General features: G+C 52.9%; 1 protein-coding gene across 1 annotated transcript; it reads right to left on the reverse strand.

Annotated features, from left to right (window-relative positions):
• Positions 1–407: 407 nt before the first annotated feature.
• Positions 408–19057, reverse strand: PEX6 (peroxisomal biogenesis factor 6). Its single transcript, XM_074817454.1, has 17 exons — positions 18167–19057; positions 17905–18065; positions 17096–17179; positions 15605–15707; positions 15274–15410; positions 15078–15189; positions 9615–9823; positions 8828–9020; positions 8376–8452; positions 8135–8267; positions 5542–5747; positions 5387–5448; positions 4939–5047; positions 3639–3755; positions 2945–3022; positions 1406–1545; positions 408–1083 (listed from the first exon to the last, which is right to left on the reverse strand). Exons 1-17 carry the CDS (start codon positions 19055–19057, stop codon positions 947–949), a joined length of 2949 nt encoding a protein of 982 aa, XP_074673555.1. The 3' UTR covers positions 408–946.

A 19057-nucleotide genomic window follows, 5' to 3' on the forward strand; every position in this document is an offset into this window, starting at 1 on the left:
CAGCTCTGGGTGGCTCCAGCCAAGTGTTGAATATTTCCAACACTGAGCCCTCCCTCTCCCGGTCACAAGGTTTTCCTCTCATCTGCTGGGAATTTCCCTTACTGCCACATGCCCCCATTGCCTCTTGTCCTGGCGCCCCCTGCCTCCAAGAACTGGGCTCCCTCTGCAGAAGGAACTCCGCTCACAGCCGAGCAAAACCCCCTCCCTCAGCCTCTCCTCACCCAGCATGGGCTCCAGCCATTCTGGCAACCTTTGCTGGACAAGGGTGGCCCCAGCTGGGTTCACGGGTGTGCTTCCCCCTCCACCTGCAGGACAATGGTTTCTCTGCAACACCCAGCACACCTGGGGGCTCACAAGGACCAAGCCTGCAGACACCATCAAGCAAAGACCTGTGGCCAGGCAATGAGTGCCTAGTGCCAAAAACCTGTATTTATTGAGAGACCGTGTTGATCCTAGGTCAGGTGCAGCAGCAGTGCCCTGTGTCCTGCTGCACTCCAGCCAGCACCCCTCACTGGGGGCTGACACCCCAACAAGCAACCACCTCCAGCCCCACTCTTGCTGCCAAACCAGGAGCAGTCTGGGCCTTGTTCCCCCAGTGCTCGGTCACACATGGAGACACTCCTACATTGCTCACAACCATGAGACTCAGCTTCCTCCCCACGAGGAAGTCACCCTGGTATGCTCCCAGCACCCATAAAGTGCTTCCTGTGATGTGAGGGAGCGTTACAGAACCCAACGCCAGCTTGACTGAGCAGAGCAGTGCTTCCACCAGGCTTTGGCTCAAGAAACTGCACAGACACTTCTTCCACTCAGGCTCAAAAGAAGGGGGCCCAGGAGACATCAGAGAAGAGCAGGCAGGTGCCTGTTTGCGCCTGTTCGCGCCTGTTCTCTCGCACCCCTTAACACACTCTCCCCGTCACTCCTCCAGTCCCAGCTCTGCTGAGCATTAGCAGGCAGCAAGCTTCTGCTGGATGAGCTTGTACCTGAGCAGCTCCTGCTCAGAGACTGATGGCTGCAAGCTCGCAGCAGCCTGCAGGAAGTCTTCCATTGTCAGGATCAGAGCAGAGCTCTCCGTATCCAGCCCTGCATGACAGAGAGAACAGGAAAAGGCTGAGCACCATGCGCAGGGGCAGCTGGCAAAATCCAACAGCCCCCTCTGCAGCCATCGGGGACTGGAAGGAAAACCTGTGCCCCCCTCCTTCTCCCTGGGGCCAAGCACCAGAGGTGAAGAGGACCACATCTGCAGAAACTGCCTGCCCGCCAGTAGCCCAGAGCCCAGCATTCAGAGGTGGTCCCTGAGCCATAGAGGCTCTTCCGCACAGCCAGTGACCAGTAGTGGTAACTCTCCTCCCTGACCCTGCGCTGGGCCGCCAGCCCGGGGGACGGGTAGAGGCTGGGCTCCTACCTTCCTCGATCCATTCCACCTTGCGTTTAACAGCGCACATCATGGCATCTGAGCACAGGGCGTAGATGTCTGCTCCTGTCAGCTGAGCTGGGCATTTTTCTAGGATGGTGGTGAGATTCACGCAAGGATCCAGTTTAAACCTGCCAAGAGAAAACTGCAGGTGTAAAAGCCACAGAAAAAACAGACCAGGGGAGACATGGCAGCCAGCATGACTGGGCAGGAGGAATCAGAGTCACCATGTTTAACAGCTTCTGGACTGTGCTCTGCATGCTCCAAAAAACAATCAAAGGGGTTGGTTGGTTTGTTTTTTCAATGCAGTTACTTCTCTTTGAAACATCCAGGCTGCAAAGTCCTCTCTCCTGCTAAGTAGGATCAAAGGCAACTTTGAGTTCTCCCTCAGAGAAATTAAGTGCTCCACATGCCTGGGAAGAGCCTACAGCCAGGGCTGGATAAGAACATGTTTAATTACAGACAGTACAAACCACTCTAACACCAAACCATCCCATCAGAGCCACACTGCAGACAGTGAGCCTCCTTCAGCGCCAACAACACCATGGTGCTGGAGGGCATGACTGCCAAGCCACATGGTGTGAAAGGACTGGACATTAGGAAAAAATTTTTCACAGAAAGATTAGTCAGGCAGTGGAATAGGCTGCCCAGGGAGGTGGTGGAGTCACCATCCCTGGATGTGTTTAAGGGTCGTTTAGATGAGATGCTGGGGGATATGGTGTAGGGGAGAACTTTGTAGAGTAGGGCTGATGGTTGGACTCGATGATCCCAAGGGTCTTTTCCAACTGGAATGATTCTGTGACTCTCACAGCCAGCCCGTGTTCTCACCTCTTCTGCTAGCTTATCCTCAAAGGCAGCAGGATCACAGCTACCCATCACAGAAAAGTCCCTGCAGAGGGAAATTCACAGCTGCTCACCCAGCTGTGATGGGGGCTACCTCTGCACCTGAATTGCAAGGCTTGCTTTTCTCCCTCCAGAGATGAGCTCAGAGCAGCTGGGGAAGCAGCCAAACTCCGCTGCTTCACGATCCCACACAACCAGCATTTGGAAAGACACTCAGAGCACAGGCTGAACACCCCTCAGCATCGCAGGAGGAGAGGCAGTAAGACAAACGGAGCTGCTTTCACCCTTGGACCTGCAAACAGCAGGAGACATGCTTGGGGAACTCCTGCAGAAAGGAAACAACAGGTTCCTATCACGTTGCTGCGCTGCAGTCTCATCACACTCTTTGGATCTGGCCGAGCTGCTCGAGAAGAGCACATGGGCACGGTGACTGGAAAACTCTACCAACTCCTCCACCTGAACAGCCAGCTGAGCAGCTCTCAACTTGTAGGAAAACCAGCCCCAGTTCTGCTTCGGGAAGCTGCCCCATCCTCTTCCCCTACCTGCTGGCTGTGGGTCAGTGACTCAGGTGCTCCCCAGGGCTCAGACACAAAGCCAAGCTGGAGCACACTATGCATCAAACCCCAAGAAGGCTGCAACCCATTGGAGGGTGGTGGAAGGCTGCTGTGAAAGCACAGGGTCACTCACTTCCTGGTGACGGCGCTCAGCACCTGCAGCTGTGACTCCCGGTCTTCGTTTATGCCCACATAGACCAGCTTGTCAAACCTGTCAGCAGAGAGAACGGATAGTCGAGAACAGGCCAAGACAAACCTGCCACTGGTGCTCAGCCCCATGCACCAGAAACAGAAGGGTGACCCTGGGGCAGCTCCTTTTGCTACCAAGTTCACGGATGATACAAAGCTGTGGGGAGAGGCAGTCAATGTGCTGGAGGGCAGGGCTACTCTTCTGAGGGACTGGGGCAGGCTGGAGAAACAGGCTGACAGGAACCACATGAGGTCCAACAACAGCAGATACACGTCCTGCCCCAGGATGGGCAAGCCGCAGGCATGAGGGCAGCCCCGAGGGCAGCTCTGCAGAACAGGCCTTGGGGGACCAATTCCTTCTGCCAGTTTGGTGCCACAGCAGGTCCCTTCTTGTCCTGCTGTGCTGCTGGGGCAATAACCAGAGTGGTGGGAGATAATAAACAATGCTATCTTGTGCTGCTGCTACAGCCATAGGCATTGGCCTGCTCTTGGCTTCCTATCTCCCCCACAAGCCAGGGCAAGGAGGTTTAGGAACAGTCTCTGTGGGGTGGGGATGTGGGGACACCATGCTAGCTCATCACTGCCTGAGGAGCTCCAGGGAACTACTCTGGAGCAAGGCAGGGTAGGATGTGACATACCTGCCCGGCCGGAGCAGAGCTGGGTCCAGGAGGTCAGGCCTATTGGTAGCTCCAATGACAAATACCTCTCTGGTGGAATGAAGGCCATCGAGTTCAGCCAGGAGCTGCGAGACAACTCTGCAGAGAGCAAGACAGGATGCTCACAACTAGACCTTGGCAAGTCACCCACTGTCATCCTCAGCCACCAAATGAAAAGAGGAATAAGCGAGGCCACGGGCGGGTCCATGTCTTGGACTTCAGCTCATATTTCTCTTCCCTGAAGAGCCCTGACACAGCCACCCAGACCTCCCTGTTTGAGCACAGCCAGTGGGCATGTGGGCTCATTGCAAAATGAGTGCAAACCCCTGGTACTGAGACAGTCCTTCAGGGCTATGCTTGGCTCTGAACCCTTCCACGATGGCCACACATGCTTATACTTGCTGTCAGACACTGGGAACACAGACCAAAGACAGGCAGGCATGCATGGCTGTGGCTCAGGTTACCCACTCAGATGTGCTGGCTGGTCCTAACTCTCCCTGCTACATGGTACTGCCCAGCAAGTTCAGCAGCAAGACTGCCCTGTCAGTCCAGGCCGGGTACCCCTGGCAGGACAGTGACGCTGCCAACCAGTCCTCAGGGTAGTGAACAGCACACATTGCAGATCTAGTTCCACAGCCACAGCACTTCACCACTGCACAGACCTCCTGGAACAGGGATATCTCCACCAGGTTCTGGAATCAGCTGAGGTGACCAGTGGACACCATATCCAGCCTCTTCCTGAACTGCTGGCTTGAGTGTGTTAAGACAGTTGCTGGGGGCACATGGTGTCACTGGAAAATTCTGCAGAACCCCTCACAGATGGAGAGGAAGATTGGTTGGGGACTATCAGATTGGCAGAAGAGGTCTGGGGGAAATAACACTGTTTCTGGGTATCTCCAAGCTATACATATTTTGCTTCTACCAGAGACAGCTGAAAGGCTTCCCACCACAGGGAAACAGCGGCTAATAGGAGGCAGCGGTGTGAAGGATGACCTTGGAGAGGCCAAAGGGAGCAGTTGGCAGCCACAGAAGCAGGTGGAGGAGACTCTGTCTTAACCAAATGTTTGCACAACAAGCTTGGGCAATCAGGAATCTGCGGCAATGCAAACAGCAGTACTCATGACCAGAGAGAGGAGACAGGCCATGCAGAGGAGCTGAAGGGAGCAGGGAGGGAAAAAGTAGAAGAGAGTTGGAATGGACTCCACCTTGAAGGGCAGTCCTGTGCATCCCCCCAGCTGAGGCAGGTATGCTGCTCTCCCAAGGATGCAGGATGCTCACTCACCTGTCCATGACACCTCCTGAATCTCCACTCCGCCCACGACTGGGGGCCAGGGAATCCAGTTCATCAAAGAAAATAATGCAGGGAGCAGCTGCCCTCGCTCTGGTAAACACTGGGAGGAGATAGCACAAAAGGTGAGAAAGACCTGAAGGAGCAGCCAACAGCAACAGGACCTACATCACCAGTAGCACCCAGCATGATGGGCCCCCAGGCTCAGCTGTGTCTCTGAGGGGCTGCTATCCTATCAGGAACACCAGGGACAAGAGCGACAGGAGCAGAGAGAGCAGGAGGAGAAGCTGCAGCAAGGCAGGGAACAGACAGTTGGGTTCGTGCCAGTGCTGGCAGCTGTGGTTGGGAGTTGGGAAGAGGGGTTTAAGCACTACCTCCTTCTCCCCAGCACCACAGAAAAGCCCCATCTTCCCACATGCAGGAGTAAGATGTATCTCCTCACCATTACGCACGTTCTCCTCACTTTGCCCAACGTACATGTTGATGAGCTCTGGCCCTTTCACACTGCGGGGCAGAGAGAAAAGGGAGCCAGTCAGAGGATGCCCATCCACTGCCAGGAGAACATCAGTCCCATTGTGTGAACCCCCCACTCTTCACCTAAGGAATGTCATGGCGCATGTGGTTGCCACGGCTTTTGCCAGCAAGGTCTTCCCTGTCCCTGGAGGCCCATACAGCAGCAGACCAGAGCGGCACAGACCCAGAGAGAGCAGCTCAGGATGCTCCAGGGGCAATTGGATAGTGTCCAAGATCTCCTTCTTCACCTCCTGGAGCCCACCAACATCCTGCCAGGACACAGAGGGGATCTGCCAAGAGAGGGAGAGTCCCTGTCAGCACTTCTTCCTGAGCCCAGAGCATGCCTGGGCAGCTCTTGCTCCAATGGGGTGCTAGTCATCAGCCCCTTGTGCTGTCGGCTGCATCTGGCGATGCAGCAAGTCAGTCCGGCACTTCACTGCCCAGCCATCTCAGCTGTGGGACCCCCCAGCATCCACATTTCTGCTTTCCCGAGCCTTGCAATGGTGAAAACAAACTGCGCATGTCCCCAGGCAAGCCGTGCTCGCAGCTCTGTTGTGCCTCCTATCACCTGTTGGCAAAAATATCCCGGGGAAAGTATCTGCCAGGGTTGCCTGCAGCTCGTGGGGAGAGAGCCCTGCTGCAGACAGCCCCTGGGACACATGAGGGAATGTAAAAATAAAAATAAATAAAAAAAACAAAACAAAACCTGGAGCTACTTGTGTTCAGGGCACCTTGTCCCCAGGGTGGTGAGATTGTCCAAGGGCTTCATACCAGAGCAACGAAACCCCAGTGACTAGGACCTCTGTTATGTGAAGGAGGACATGAGACACAGATGTCCTGGAGGACACTGTACAGAAAGCTAGCTACTTTTGAAAGGGAGGATGCAAGAACAGAGTCCACGGATGCTTATAAGAAATAGATAGGGATGGGGTCAACTGCAAACATGCAAGGGATCATTGCAAAGAGAGGAAGACAGCAAAGTTGAGACGGGTGAGCCATGGCACTTTCGTTGTTTTATGCTGAGCAAAACAATCTTGGGAGGATGCTGCTGCTCTGCTCACAGCTTTAGAAATAGCAGAAATGCCACAGTCTGCATGATGGATCATCCTGGGAGTCAGAGCAGCTCTCCGGGGAATGCACAGAGAAACCAAAGCCCCAGATCACTTCCCCCCAGCTGCTGGCTGGGTGGGGAACAGGTGCCAGTGCAAACAGGGAGTTTAAAAATAGGCTAGAGCAAAATTCTTTCCCCCCTCAGCCAATGTGGCTCTCCTTCCTTCACTTGAGATGATGTTATCTCATGCTACTTCTCCAGCTGTCCAGCAAGTCCACCAGGAAAATCAGGTCAGACAAGATAAGGATTTCCAGAAAAAAAAAAAAAATCTTTTAAAGCAAAAGGTCACAGGCCCTCCTTCTTCAGTGCTGATGAATGGAAGAGTTGCCCTCTCCCCCACACTCCTGCTTATAATGCCACCCTAGAAAAAGCTCTATAGACATTAGCACAGGAGCTGGAAAACTGCAGCAAGGTTTTCATAAGTCTAGGACATGCTGCAGACACTGCTAGCAACCCGAGATTTGAAATTAGTTCTCTCTAGGAGGCTCAAGCTGTAACTGCAAACAAATGTGTGACTAACCAGAAAGGCAAGCGAGGAATTAGAAGTTATGTATGTTGAGAGTATCCAGGTCTGCAAATGGGCTTTCTGAACCACAGCCAATTACTAAGAAATTGATAAGGGATATAAAATACAAACAAAATCAGCTCCCATTCACACAGCTTGCTGATGAACACGCTCTATGGTTATTATTTGTCTTATAGCAAACTTGGCAAACGCCTCAAAGCAGAGCTCATTGCAGTCTCTAGTGAATTTATGAATGAATTAAGTCCCGGAGTAGCTCCTGGATGATGACACCAGCAAAGTGTCATCCTGCTAGGGCAGGACTGCAAGTGGGCACCTGGGGAAGGTGCCAGAATAACTGCTCCAAGGCCAATGTTTCCTGTCTCATGCTGAGCTCAATCATTCCACTCGAGGGCATGGAGAAGAGGTTCTGATCACTTTGCTTGGTCCTAACACCATGTTACCCAGCAAAAACAGTCACCCCATACGCTGTTTCCATGGGTGTGGAGCTGCCAGAGGCAGATCATGCCCCTCCCAAAAAGCTGACTCTGCTGGTTTTCTTTGACACTCCATGTCCGTTTCCCTGAAGAACCCCCACATTCTTCAAACTGTCTGGCTGTCAGAAAAGCCCATGCCAGCTTGAGCAGCATCCAAAGCCAGGGATCAAGTATAAGGCTTCTCACACATGTGGGGAAACTCCCTCACCAGCTTGTGCCTCTCTGTTCCCATATGCCAGGTGGCTGGAGAGACCTCAGCAGGCAGCCAGCCTGTGGCTGCCTTTGCCTCTCAGAAGGCTGAGTTACTCAGCTGGCACCCCTGTGGCACTAGCCAATTGAGCAGCAAGGGCTTCCCTGACCAAATTCAAAGCCAAGAAGGCAAAAAGCACTAGTAAGGGAAAGCCCACACTGGGACTGTTTCCCACCCAAGGCTGGGGGAGTATGTGGAAGGACACAGCAGGAAGTGACGTGCCAGAGCACAGCCCTGTCTGGCAAGGTCTGTGAGAGGTATCTTGAGCCATACAGTTCTGGAGGACCAACTCCTCTCCCTTTGCCCCAGCGTCCTACCTTCGGAGCTCCCACTGCCTGCGAGTGGGCGTTGTGCAGCTGGTCCAGTGCAACACTAAAATCCTCCTCAAGCACTGGGAACCCAGCAGTGCAAAAATCTCTCTCCACTTCCTCGCTCAGTCCACCTGGAAAACTGGCAAGGAAAAAGAAGGGAAGGACTCAGGCTTTGTCCTGGTCCTGGCATTATCAGGCTGGCTGCAGCCCCTGCCCTCCCCCCCTCCTGCCCTGTTGCCTGTGCTACCTCAAGGCCTGGATGCGGGTACAAGTAGCCCGGCTGCTGTAGGACAACAAGGCACAGAAATCTCCCAGCACGAAACCCTGTGAATGCAGAAAAAAACAGCACCAGTTCAGTTTCTGACCACAGCTTCAGCTAGGCCATAAAAAGCATATGGGGAAAAATTCCTTGCAAAGCTGTTCTTTGAGGTTCTGTGCCCTGGTTAAGAGCTCTAGCTTATTTTTTTTTTCTACTGCCTCTGTCTTCTAGCAGAGCTGAGCATCAGCCAACACCTCTGCAAAAGGTGTGCAGTCCTTAGGTACTAGAAATCTGCAGCTAAAGCTGATGTCTGAGGAGCAGAGTTAACCACTGCAGAAGTTGACTAGGCTGTGGGAATTGCCCCCTTTCTCCATGGCCAGGAAGGTTGGCCCAGCACTCCTGGCCTGCCCATCTCTACATGCTGCTGTGGTTTCACTCACTGCAGTCCTGCGGGCCAGCTTGGACAGGCTCACTTCTTTGCCCAAAGGCAGACTGGCAGTCAGCATGCTCAGCATCGACTTTCTCTGCTCTTCTGAAGGGGCTTCAATTTTCACCTCATGAAGGAAAGCAGTCTGCACATCCGTAGGAATATCCTGGGGCTTGCAGGTTGTGCCAATCACCAGGACAGGGTGGCTGTTGAGAAAAGGGGGACAGTGCATGGTCTCAGCATTATGGAAGCTTCCCTCTTACAATGCCATCACATACACCAAGTCGCTCTCCAATGACTAGCCTTGGCTCCGAGAAATGCACACATACTGGCCAATGTGTCTCGCAACCACTCTCCTCTGGCTTGCCCTTGAACTGCTATGGGAGCCCTGTCTTCAAGTCAAGGCACTTCAAGCCACATCTTATTTCTTCACTTGATGTCTCCCTCCCTGCACCCTGGTACTTGTCACCAGCCTCAAGATACTCCCAGGGTCCAGCTCCCTTCTGGGGTCCCTGCAGCCCTTGGCATGCCTCATAGCAAACACGCTGGGTTTGCTCATCTGAACAACTCAGAAACCAGCTTCAGGCAACAAAGCTTCCTGATTCCCTCTCCCACTAATCTGGAAGAACAAGGGCCCTCTGAAATGAACAAAACAAGTCTGGGAGACACTCCACTGGATTAAAAATAAAACAGGGCATGTTAGCAATCAGTCACCTTGAGGTAATGGTGACTGCTGCCCCAGGAATGGCAGAAGCAAACAATCACCTCAGATGCCCACAGCAAACATGCAGGGTCCCTACCTCAGCGCTGGGTCTCTGTCCAGGAGCAGCTGTCTCAGAGTGGCGATGACTCTGGCATCCTCTCCTAGCCTGTCCCGGTCTCTGCCAAGAACCTCAATGTCTTTCAGCAGGAGCACACACGGATGATACTGCTGGGCCTGGGTGAAGGCCATCTGTACCTTCTCCTCTGTGGCTCCACTGGTGTCACTGCACAAACTGACGCAATCAACCTGCGAGACAGACCACACAACACAGAGTCTGCAGCAGTTGCAACATGGACAGCTGGGGGACCCAGGACAATGTTCACTTTCACAAAGCTTCCGCAGGCAATTCACAGCTGAAAGGACACCTAAATGGATTCTTCCCAGAGAAACATTCAGAGTATATTCAAAATAGTCACATTCAGACCTCTCTGGCATGGAAAAATGGCTGTTTCTTGTTTCTCTGCAGGAGGTGAGGGGGGCAAGAGGGTCTTGTCTGAAAAAGATGAGGCCATGGGACCAGAGAAGTTGATAAGAGTGGATGTCATGGCTCAGGAACCTAAGCTGCAGAGCCGTGGAAAAGGCCAAGACAGGGAGAACAAGGTGTCTTGGAGGAACAGGGCAAAGAATGGAGCGGGAGGCTCAGGAAATTTTCAACCCAGTGCTGCACAGGCTCAAAGTGCAAGAGGAAGGGAGAAGGTTGAGGGGGGAGGCGGGGGGTGGAAGTTAGAGGTGGCTAGAGGCCCAGACACTGTTTACAAAGCAAACACTTGATGAAGTCATCCAAAAAGGAAAGGTGACTGGTGAGCCTTGAACAGCAGCTTAAATGCCGCTGGACACAGGCAGTGCTGCCTCCTAGTGCTGCGAGGTCGCACAGGGAGAGCCAAACCATCTCTGGGATTCCCTGGGCCTCATAGTGGGAAAGGGTAGCTTGGAGCAGGGAGAACGCCTCAAGACCTGAAGTAAAGGGTAATGACAGGGATGCAGAGCAGAGGAGCTCCTGTGCTCTGTGTACTACAGACAAAAACAGCCAAATAACAGCAGTGTCTGTATGCAAGTACAGAAGGGCAGAAAGGACAAAAAAAACCTGCTGATCATCAAGTGGTGGATTTTACAGTGTGGAAGAATTTCTGTGTCCTGGTAGGAATTTTGCCAGCATTCTCCTGGCGAAACTGGCTGCTTGCAGTTTGGATGGGCACACGCTTCGCTGGGTAAAAAACTGGCTGGATGGCCGGGCCCAAAGAGTTGTGGTGAATGGAGTTAAATCCAGTTGGTGGCTGGTCACGAGTGGTGTCCCCCAGGGCTCGGTTTTGGGGCCACTCCTGTTTAACATCTTTATTGATGATCTAGATGAGGGGATCGAGTGCACCCTCAGTAAGTTTGCAGATGACACCAAGTTGGGTGGGAGTGTTGATCTGCTCGAGGGTAGGGAGGCTCTGCAGAGAGACCTGGACAGGCTGGAGCGATGGGCTGAGGCCAGCTGTAGGAGTTTCAATAAGGCCAAATGCCGGGTGCTGCACTTGGGCCACAACAACCCCCAGCAGCGCTACAGGCTTGGGGAGGAGTGGCTGGAGAGCTGCCAGTCAGAGAGGGACCTGGGGGTGTTGATTGACAGCCGGCTGAACATGAGCCAGCAGTGTGCCCAGGTGGCCAAGAAGGCCAATGGCATCCTGGCTTGTGTCAGCAATAGCGTGGCCAGCAGGGACAGGGAAGGGATCTTACCCCTGTACTCGGCACTGGTGAGGCCGCACCTCAATTACTGGGTTCAGTTTTGGGCCCCTCACTGCAAAAAGGACATTGAATGACTCGAGCGTGTCCAGAGAAGGGCAACAAAGCTGGTGAAGGGTCTGGAGCACATGTCGTACGAAGCTGGTGAAGGGTCTGGAGCACATGTCGTACGAGGAGCGGCTGAGGGAACTGAGGTTGTTTAGCCTGGAGAAGAGGAGGCTGAGGGGAGACCTCATCGCCCTCTACAGCTACCTGAAAGGAGGTTGCAGAGAGCTGGGGCTGAGTCTCTTTAACCAAGTAACAAGCGATAGGACAAGAGGGAATGGCCTCAAATTGCACCAGGGAAGGTTTGGACTGGATATTAGGAAGTATTTCTTTACAGAACGGGTTGTTAGGCGTTGGAATGGGCTGCCCAGGGAGGTGGTGGAGTCCCCATCCCTGGAGGCGTTTAAGAGTCGGGTTGACCCAGCGCTGAGGGATATGGTGGAGTTGGGAACGGTCAGTGTGAGGTTAATGGTTGGACTGGATGATCTTCAAGGTCTTTTCCAACCTAGACGATTCTGTGATTCTGTGAAAGCAGGCAGAACAGTCAGAGAAAGGGAAGTGAAGGTGGAATGGTAGTGTAAGCATTGCAGTGAGTGAGAAAAGGAGGGGAGAATGTAAAAGCTGGGTTAGGAAAATAAGATGGACAGCAAATACTCTGTCTTCAATAGTGTTAGTCTTTAAAAGCAGCACACATGGCCAGAACCAGAGCTATAGCCTTGCACATCACACTAGAACCTGAGGCCACCTGCCTGGACATGGCAGTGCCACAGTGCTCCCAGACACGTCCTATACACAGACCTGAAGGTACTGTGAAGCCTCCACAATCTTGTACTGGATCCCAAGAGCTATGACACATCTGCAGAAGAGTAAGAGCTCAGCACCGCTAAGGATCGTGTCCAGAAGATGAGCTGCACAGCAGCTGGCCAAGGCTGTGTCTACCTCCCCCACTGACCCACTGTTAGGGCTTTACTTGGGAAGAAAAGAACAGTTAAAGAGAGTAATGTCAACTTAACAGGACTCAACTTCTAAACAGACGAAGAAAACCCAAGTATCCAAAATGCTTAGTTTGTTTTCTGTGAGTTTACTCTAAAAATACCCACAGAAAAGGAGCAAGCCTCTTTTCCTTCACAAAAAGGAACCTTCCAACTCTCTTCTTTCCATCTTTCTTCTTCTTCCAAGTCCTTTCAGAGTTTCAAACTCTTCTAGAAAAGTCACTGTTGATTTCCAATCCCCTCACTTTTGCAAACATAACTCTACAGATTGAAGGAGAGTAAAGAATTTGCAGGATACACCCAGGCTGTCAGAGTGAACAAAAGGAGTGTGCAGAAGGAAAATAGTATTTTTAACAAGTCCATGAAGACTGCCTTGGTGCCCAGAACCTCCAGCGCTGGACAGAGACAGAAGCTAGACCTCATTTTGGCTGTGAAGCTTGTCCAGGACAGCCACAGCTGTAAGAACATCGGAACAGCTGTATTGGTTCAGACCAAGAGTCCATTTAGCCTGCTATTTTGTCTTCAAGCACAGCCACAAGTGGCTGCTGAAGACAGAGTAAGATCGGGATAAGCACATGTAACCCTTTTCCCTCAGTACTCTTCCAGGCACCTACCATTCCCACCGAAAGGGATTTTCCCAGTCAGATGTGGTTTCATAACAGTAGATTGCTCCTCCAAATACTACAGAAAGAATCATCTCCTTTAGCTTACCTGCTCTTGCTAGCTTCACCTGTCAGCCCCGGGCCTCATGCTGGCACAGAGAAAAGAAAACACTTTCCACTCTCTGCCAACCTCTCAGGATCTTGTAAACCTCTATCAAACTCTCCCTAAGTTCTCTATTTTTCAAGCTGAGGAGACTGTTCAGCTGTTCACCACACAGAAACTGGTCTAGACCCCTGATCTTCCTCAGTGTCCTCCTCTGATTTTTTCCAGTTCAGCTTTAAGCTTTTGCAATGGGGAGGCCAGAACGGCACACGATATTCAAGCTGTGGCAAGACAGGGATCTGCACAGCAGCAGCACCTACTCTCGAGTTTGTTTCCTAAAATATGATCTGATTTTTGACATATATGGAGAACAGAGCCCAAGTTTTCATGGAGCCATTGACATAAAACCACATTATTGATACTGACTGGTGATAGTCAGCTTGAAATATATAATTTCCCATGTAAAACCAACTATAGTGAATTTTACCTGCCATTTCACTGCTCAGTCACTTGGTCTCATTTAAAGCTCTCCTCTAGTCCAAGGACAGTCTGTCTCCTTTTCCTCTTACCTTTAGCAACTTAATTATCAACAAGCCATCACACCACTGTTCACATCCTTTCCAGGTCATTTCTGAGCTCCCAGTGCCTGCAGAGCTCTGCTGCTGATTGTGAAGACTCACCAACTACTCCCATCCTGTTCCCAACCTTTAACCAGCACTTTAATCGTGCCAGGACCTTCACCCACATCCCACTGCCACTCAAGTTTCCCAAAGAGCCTTTTCAAAACCCAAGTAGACTGTGTTGGTCAAGTTACCTTCCTCACATGCTTGGTAACACCTTCAAGTAACTTTCTGAAGGTTTACGGGACCGGATTTCCCATTGCAAAAACTACATGGATTCTTCACAAGTAGGGAAGTCATCCCAGAGTGTGGTAACTCTATCCGCCACTCTAACCTGCTACAGGTTTGTGCCCCTTGAAGAACACCTCATCTTTAGCAACTGCCCTTTGCCTGCTGTTCAACTGTTTTGTCTTCCACTTACTTTTCTCAAGCCCATCCCAATACGATCTATGCAGTGGCCTCATGTTGTGGCATTAGTGTCCCCCATTCACCTCCACAGCAGATGTAACACTTCCTTATCATTTCTTTCTTTCTAAAGAAACTTCATTTGATGATGTTCCCCTTTCAGAAGCCAAGCACTCCTATGGAATATCTGGGGGCTTTTTTGCTCTTGTTGGGAGGTGAGTGGGGTGGTGAATGTGAACACAGTTACAGGACAGCTCCTCTACAGGCCACAAGATTTTGAACACGTGCTTTTATCAAACCAAGGGCTGCATTTCTTTTCTAGGCTTCCCACCCAGCTAGAGAAGATCTCAGCATCATCTCTGCCTCACTTTCCAACATGCCTTTTGCCCAACCTATGCAGGGACAATTCAAAACACACATTGCCACAGCAATTCCTGCCCTCAGCACCTCTCCAATTTCTCCCAGGTTATTTTAGTTACTATACCCCAGAGGGTGGCAGTATCAAGTCAATGCCCTATAAAATGATAGGAAGTTAGTCTGCTGAAATACAACTGTGTATTCCAGTATCTGTAAAGTATATCAGACTGACAACAATGATGGCAAGAGTCAGTAAAGAAAGGTACAAACGCACCCCCTGGGCCAAGAGATCTCTAAATTACTGATTCCGGAGCACTGGAGGGTACACGCCAGAGGAAACATCCCTTCAGGCTTACGTTCTCTTCCTGAACATCTGTTACTGGCCAGTCTCAAACACGGACCAGGGGGCTAGACAGGCCTTTAGGCTGATTCAAAGGGTTGCTCTGAGGTTCTGCCCACCAGCAGTTGTAATCTGCTCCAGAACAAGCTGCTAAACTCACCAGACTCTGACTGCATGTGCACACAGGAGCAGCTTTTGGGCAGGCTCATGTCACAGTTGCAGCAAGGGTGTTGGTATGGCTAAAAAAGAACATTTCTGTAATTCTTTCTATGTTGTAAATCCACCAATCAACCGCCCACAGGAGGCATTACCTTGAAGAGGTGGAGGTTGAGGCAGCTACACACAGCTCTGACAGCCATCAGTTTCCCACTGCCGCTCGGCCCAGAGAGAAGAACGCTGCCAGCCCCGCTCAGTGCACTTGCCCTGTAACACAGAGGCACTTCTTCCAGCGACTAGGGAGCAGGGTCCCAGCTCTCCCGGGGCTTGCTAGAAGGAATTCTAACTCACCGACTGTTCAGATGAGGCCGAAGAGCATCACAGAGCTGCTTCACAACATCAGAAAGTCCAGCAGGAGACAAACTGCTCCAGAACTCATGGCTGTTATAGGCTGGGGCAGATGGGACAGCGCTGTTTGTTGAACCTACCTGTGAGGAAGGGAAAATAGCACTCTGTGGAACACCGCCTGAGAAAAGTCAAGTACCAAGTGACAAAGTCTGTCCTGAAATGCTGTTTTTCAATGGCAGGAGACACAAGCCTCCCCAAGCACCTTCATCATCCACAATGCAACCTCAGCCTCAGATCTCCTGTAAGCTCTCCCTGCTCTCCACTGATGTCTTACCAGATAGAGAGAAGTGTTCTGGGTGTCCACCAGGTAGCCCTCAGACTGCTCGCCTTCCACCTTGCCTAAAATCTTCCTCACTTTGAAGTAAAGCTCTGGCCACCTAAGGGAAAAAACAAGCAGTCTAAAATGATGAGACAAGATCTTGAAGGCAGGAACAATACAGTTGTCAGCGAGAAGACAGCTGAAAGGCACGGGTAAGCAGAGATACTCTTGTCCTCTCCCGGGACCCACATGGATCCTTTACGGACCTTGCTGTGCTGCCTAGCCAGACAGACCAACAGGACTGTCAACAGCTACAGCTTCTGCTGGTGGCTTCAGTCCACAAGTATGACTGTGCTAACCTTATTTCATCTATATAAGAGCTCAAGACATTCTCTTTTCTGCCATGGCTTCCTTCACTACACCTTCGCAGAGATTCACCTGCAGCATATAAAGATCTTACAGCACAGAGTCCTCTAGGCTGCAGACTAGGACTCACTCAAATACCATGAGAGCCTTACAAGTATCCTGCCCTGGACACCTCACATGAACAAATGCTTCTTCCTACATTGATATCCCACTGGACAGATTAAGGGATCTGCAGAGGTTTCCTCCAGGATTTTCTCCACCCTCTGAATAATTGTACCACTTGCACACCAACACAGTTCTAAGCTCTTTAGGTCCCATGAAATCTGCTCTCTTCTCTGGCTCGCCACATGGCTAATATATATCAAAAACTTCCACAAATGAAGACTTGTGCCTCCTATGGTCCTGCCTCCCTCTGAGAAACAGCCTAGAAAACACTCAGTGTAGTAGTGCTATAAAACTATTACATTTCAAAATACATAGCAGACCTGAGCTGTATTACAACATGCTGCTGGTATATCCTGCATGAACGATTCAAGGCAATTCTTTGCATCGCATGCCTCAGTCACCTGTGGTGGTTCCCTCTATGACACAGCTGAAGCATTTATATTAACACCAGCCAAATCCCACTGCGAGCACCCCTACTCTGGTACAAAGGTGACTTTCTCTCATTTAGCACAGAACAGTTTCAAAGCCATACAAGCAAAACCAAGAAAGGCAGAACTGGCGGCCAAACAGAAAGTTATTCTAACAAGAACTGTAGGGGCTTATATTCACACTTTGCTGTCCATCACAAGTTGACAAGCCCAACTTCCACTTTACTTTCTTCATGTGGCACTGGCAGTCCTCAGGCCACCCCTTCCTCCTCTTCATTCTTTTTTCCCATCAGTTTCTCTTTTTCCTTTCTTCCATCCATGACTATTTTTCCTCCATGAGCTAAGGGAGGCCTCCCTCTTAGCTGCAGCCCTCCATAATCCAACAAAAACGACTCCCTCTTCCCCCTAAAATAAGAGGCAGATAAACTCTAAACTCCAGGGACAGATCAGAATGGAATAAACTGTCTTGTTCCAAGAGAATCAGTAGTGGAAAAGTATCTGTTCTCTTGCGGTACACATGTAATAGAGCCAGTTTATTGCCACTTACCTTAGGAATTTGTCTGCATTTACTTCTAAAAACTCAGCATATCCAAATGTTGGAACACATAGGATGTCTCCCTCCTGAACAAGCCTACAAAAACAACCAGGGAATTTCACCAGTGAAAGAGAGTAAATCCTTCTGGTCGTGAGTCCTCCCTGTCCCATATCACATGCGTTTTTACAAAAGAACATAGCTACTCATATCAACTCCTTTCCTGTAAATAAAACTATAAATAGCCACTTAAAGATTTAGCATGCACTGGATGCAAGTAGGCATGTATCCAGACTACTATGGGGAACTTTGTGGGAATGGTATTAAAGAGCATCTCTTCCAGACAAAATAGCCTACTTATCCCTGGAACAGCTGAGTATAACTCCAAAGAAGGCCCCAACTCCCAAATGAAAAAGGCTTGGGGGCAGGTGTCATAAGAGCAAAAGGCAACACATCCAGTCTCCTGATTACACAACTTCATTCAAAGCTGAAAACTGGGGTTATGGACATGCCCCAGAATGGAGGCCTGTGGGCAGCACTTGGGAGCCTTCAGCATGGGATGGTAGATCATGAGGAAGGAGACTTGAAGATGACTTCTGAAGGACAGGACAAGAGGTGTTGTGTGCAAGTCCTCGAGTTCTCTCGCTCACGAGGAGAAGACGGTTCAAGTGAATATTCTAAATCTACTTAGCATCTGCATTAAGGGGTCGATTACGCACATCATCAGTGTGTATCAGATCTGGGTGACACAAACAGGGAGCGAGGGCGCACCTCACACATACACCCCACGAACAGAAACGCGACTCCCTCCCCACGCAGCTCACCTGGGCATTTCAAAGTGCTTGTAGAGGACCTGGTCGTAGCCTCCCCGGGCGCTGTAGGCTGGCGAGCAGACGATCTCCAGGTGCAGCTCCTTGGCGAAGGGAGGCACAGAGAGCACAGACCGGCTGCCTTTCCCATCCGCGGCACCGGACCTTTCGTACCTCTGCGGAGGGGAAAGGGCGCACCGTGAGACCCCGCGGCCGCCACCCCCGGCCCCAGAGGCCCCCGCACCTCCCGGGCGTGCCCGGCCCGGCCCCGGCTCACCCGCAGGTGGAGGTGTACGGCGGCGGCGGGGTCGCAGCCCAGGTTGAAGGCCAGGGCCGGCGCCAGCAGGGCGGCCCCATCTGCTGGGCCGCGGCGGGCGGCCCGCGGGTACTCCCAGGGCGGCGGCCGGGCCAGGAGCGCCGCCAGGTGCTCTCGGGCCGCCCCCTCGGCGCCCACCCGCACCCACTCACCCTGGAAGAGCCCCAGCGCCAGCAGCCCGCGCCGGCTCACCCACACCTCCGCCCCACCGCCCGCCCCGCCGGCCGGGGCCGCCCTCAGCCGCGCCGCGGCCGCCGCCGCCGCCCCCCCCGCCCCGGGGCCGGCGGCGGCGAAGCGGGAGACGAGGGGCGGCGCGGCGGGGCGGCGGTAGGGGGCGCCGCCGGCCGCGGGCTCACGCGGCGGCGGCGGCGGGGGGGCGAGGGCGGTGCGCGTGCCGTTGCCCAGCAACCCCTGGAGCGCCGGCCGCGCCTCCAGCACCAGCGGGCCCGGCCCCGGGCCCGGCCCCGGCAGCGCCTCGCCCCGCCGCACCAGCACCGCGCCGCCCGCCGGCCGCCCCGCCCGCCCCGCCGCCCCCAGCAGCACCCAGGCCAGCGCCGGCGGGCGGCGCACCGGCCACACGGCCACCCGCCGGCCGGCCGCCAGCCCCAGCCGCCGGAGCAGGGCCCCGCGCAGCCACAGCTCCGCGCCGCGCCGCCCGCCCGCCTCCAGCGCCACGGCGCTCAGCAGCACAGCCTGCGCCCCGCCGCGCCCCGCCGGCCGCACCGCCAGCACCAGCCCGCCGCCCCGCCCGCGCAGCGCCGCGCACAGCGGCGGCGGCGCCAGCAGCAGCGCGGAGGCCGGCGCCAGCTCCGCCGGCGGGGCGTCCAGCGGCCGCAACACCGCCACCGCCAT

The sequence above is a fragment of the Strix aluco genome, chromosome 3 (assembly GCF_031877795.1).
Source record: "Strix aluco isolate bStrAlu1 chromosome 3, bStrAlu1.hap1, whole genome shotgun sequence".
NCBI classification, from domain to species: Eukaryota; Metazoa; Chordata; class Aves; order Strigiformes; family Strigidae; genus Strix; species Strix aluco.

Excerpts from the sequence above, each read along its gene's own strand:
- PEX6 (XM_074817454.1), bottom strand. The coding sequence starts at position 19,057 with ATGGCGGTGGCGGTGTTGCGGCCGCTGGACGCCCCGCCGGCGGAGCTG. Across the intron at positions 15,190-15,273 it reads CGGCCTCATCTGAACAGTCG|GGCAAGTGCACTGAGCGGGG; the intron begins GTGAGTTAGAAT and ends TCTGTGTTACAG. Across the intron at positions 3,756-4,938 it reads TCAGGAGGTGTCATGGACAG|AGTTGTCTCGCAGCTCCTGG; the intron begins GTGAGTGAGCAT and ends TGCTCTCTGCAG.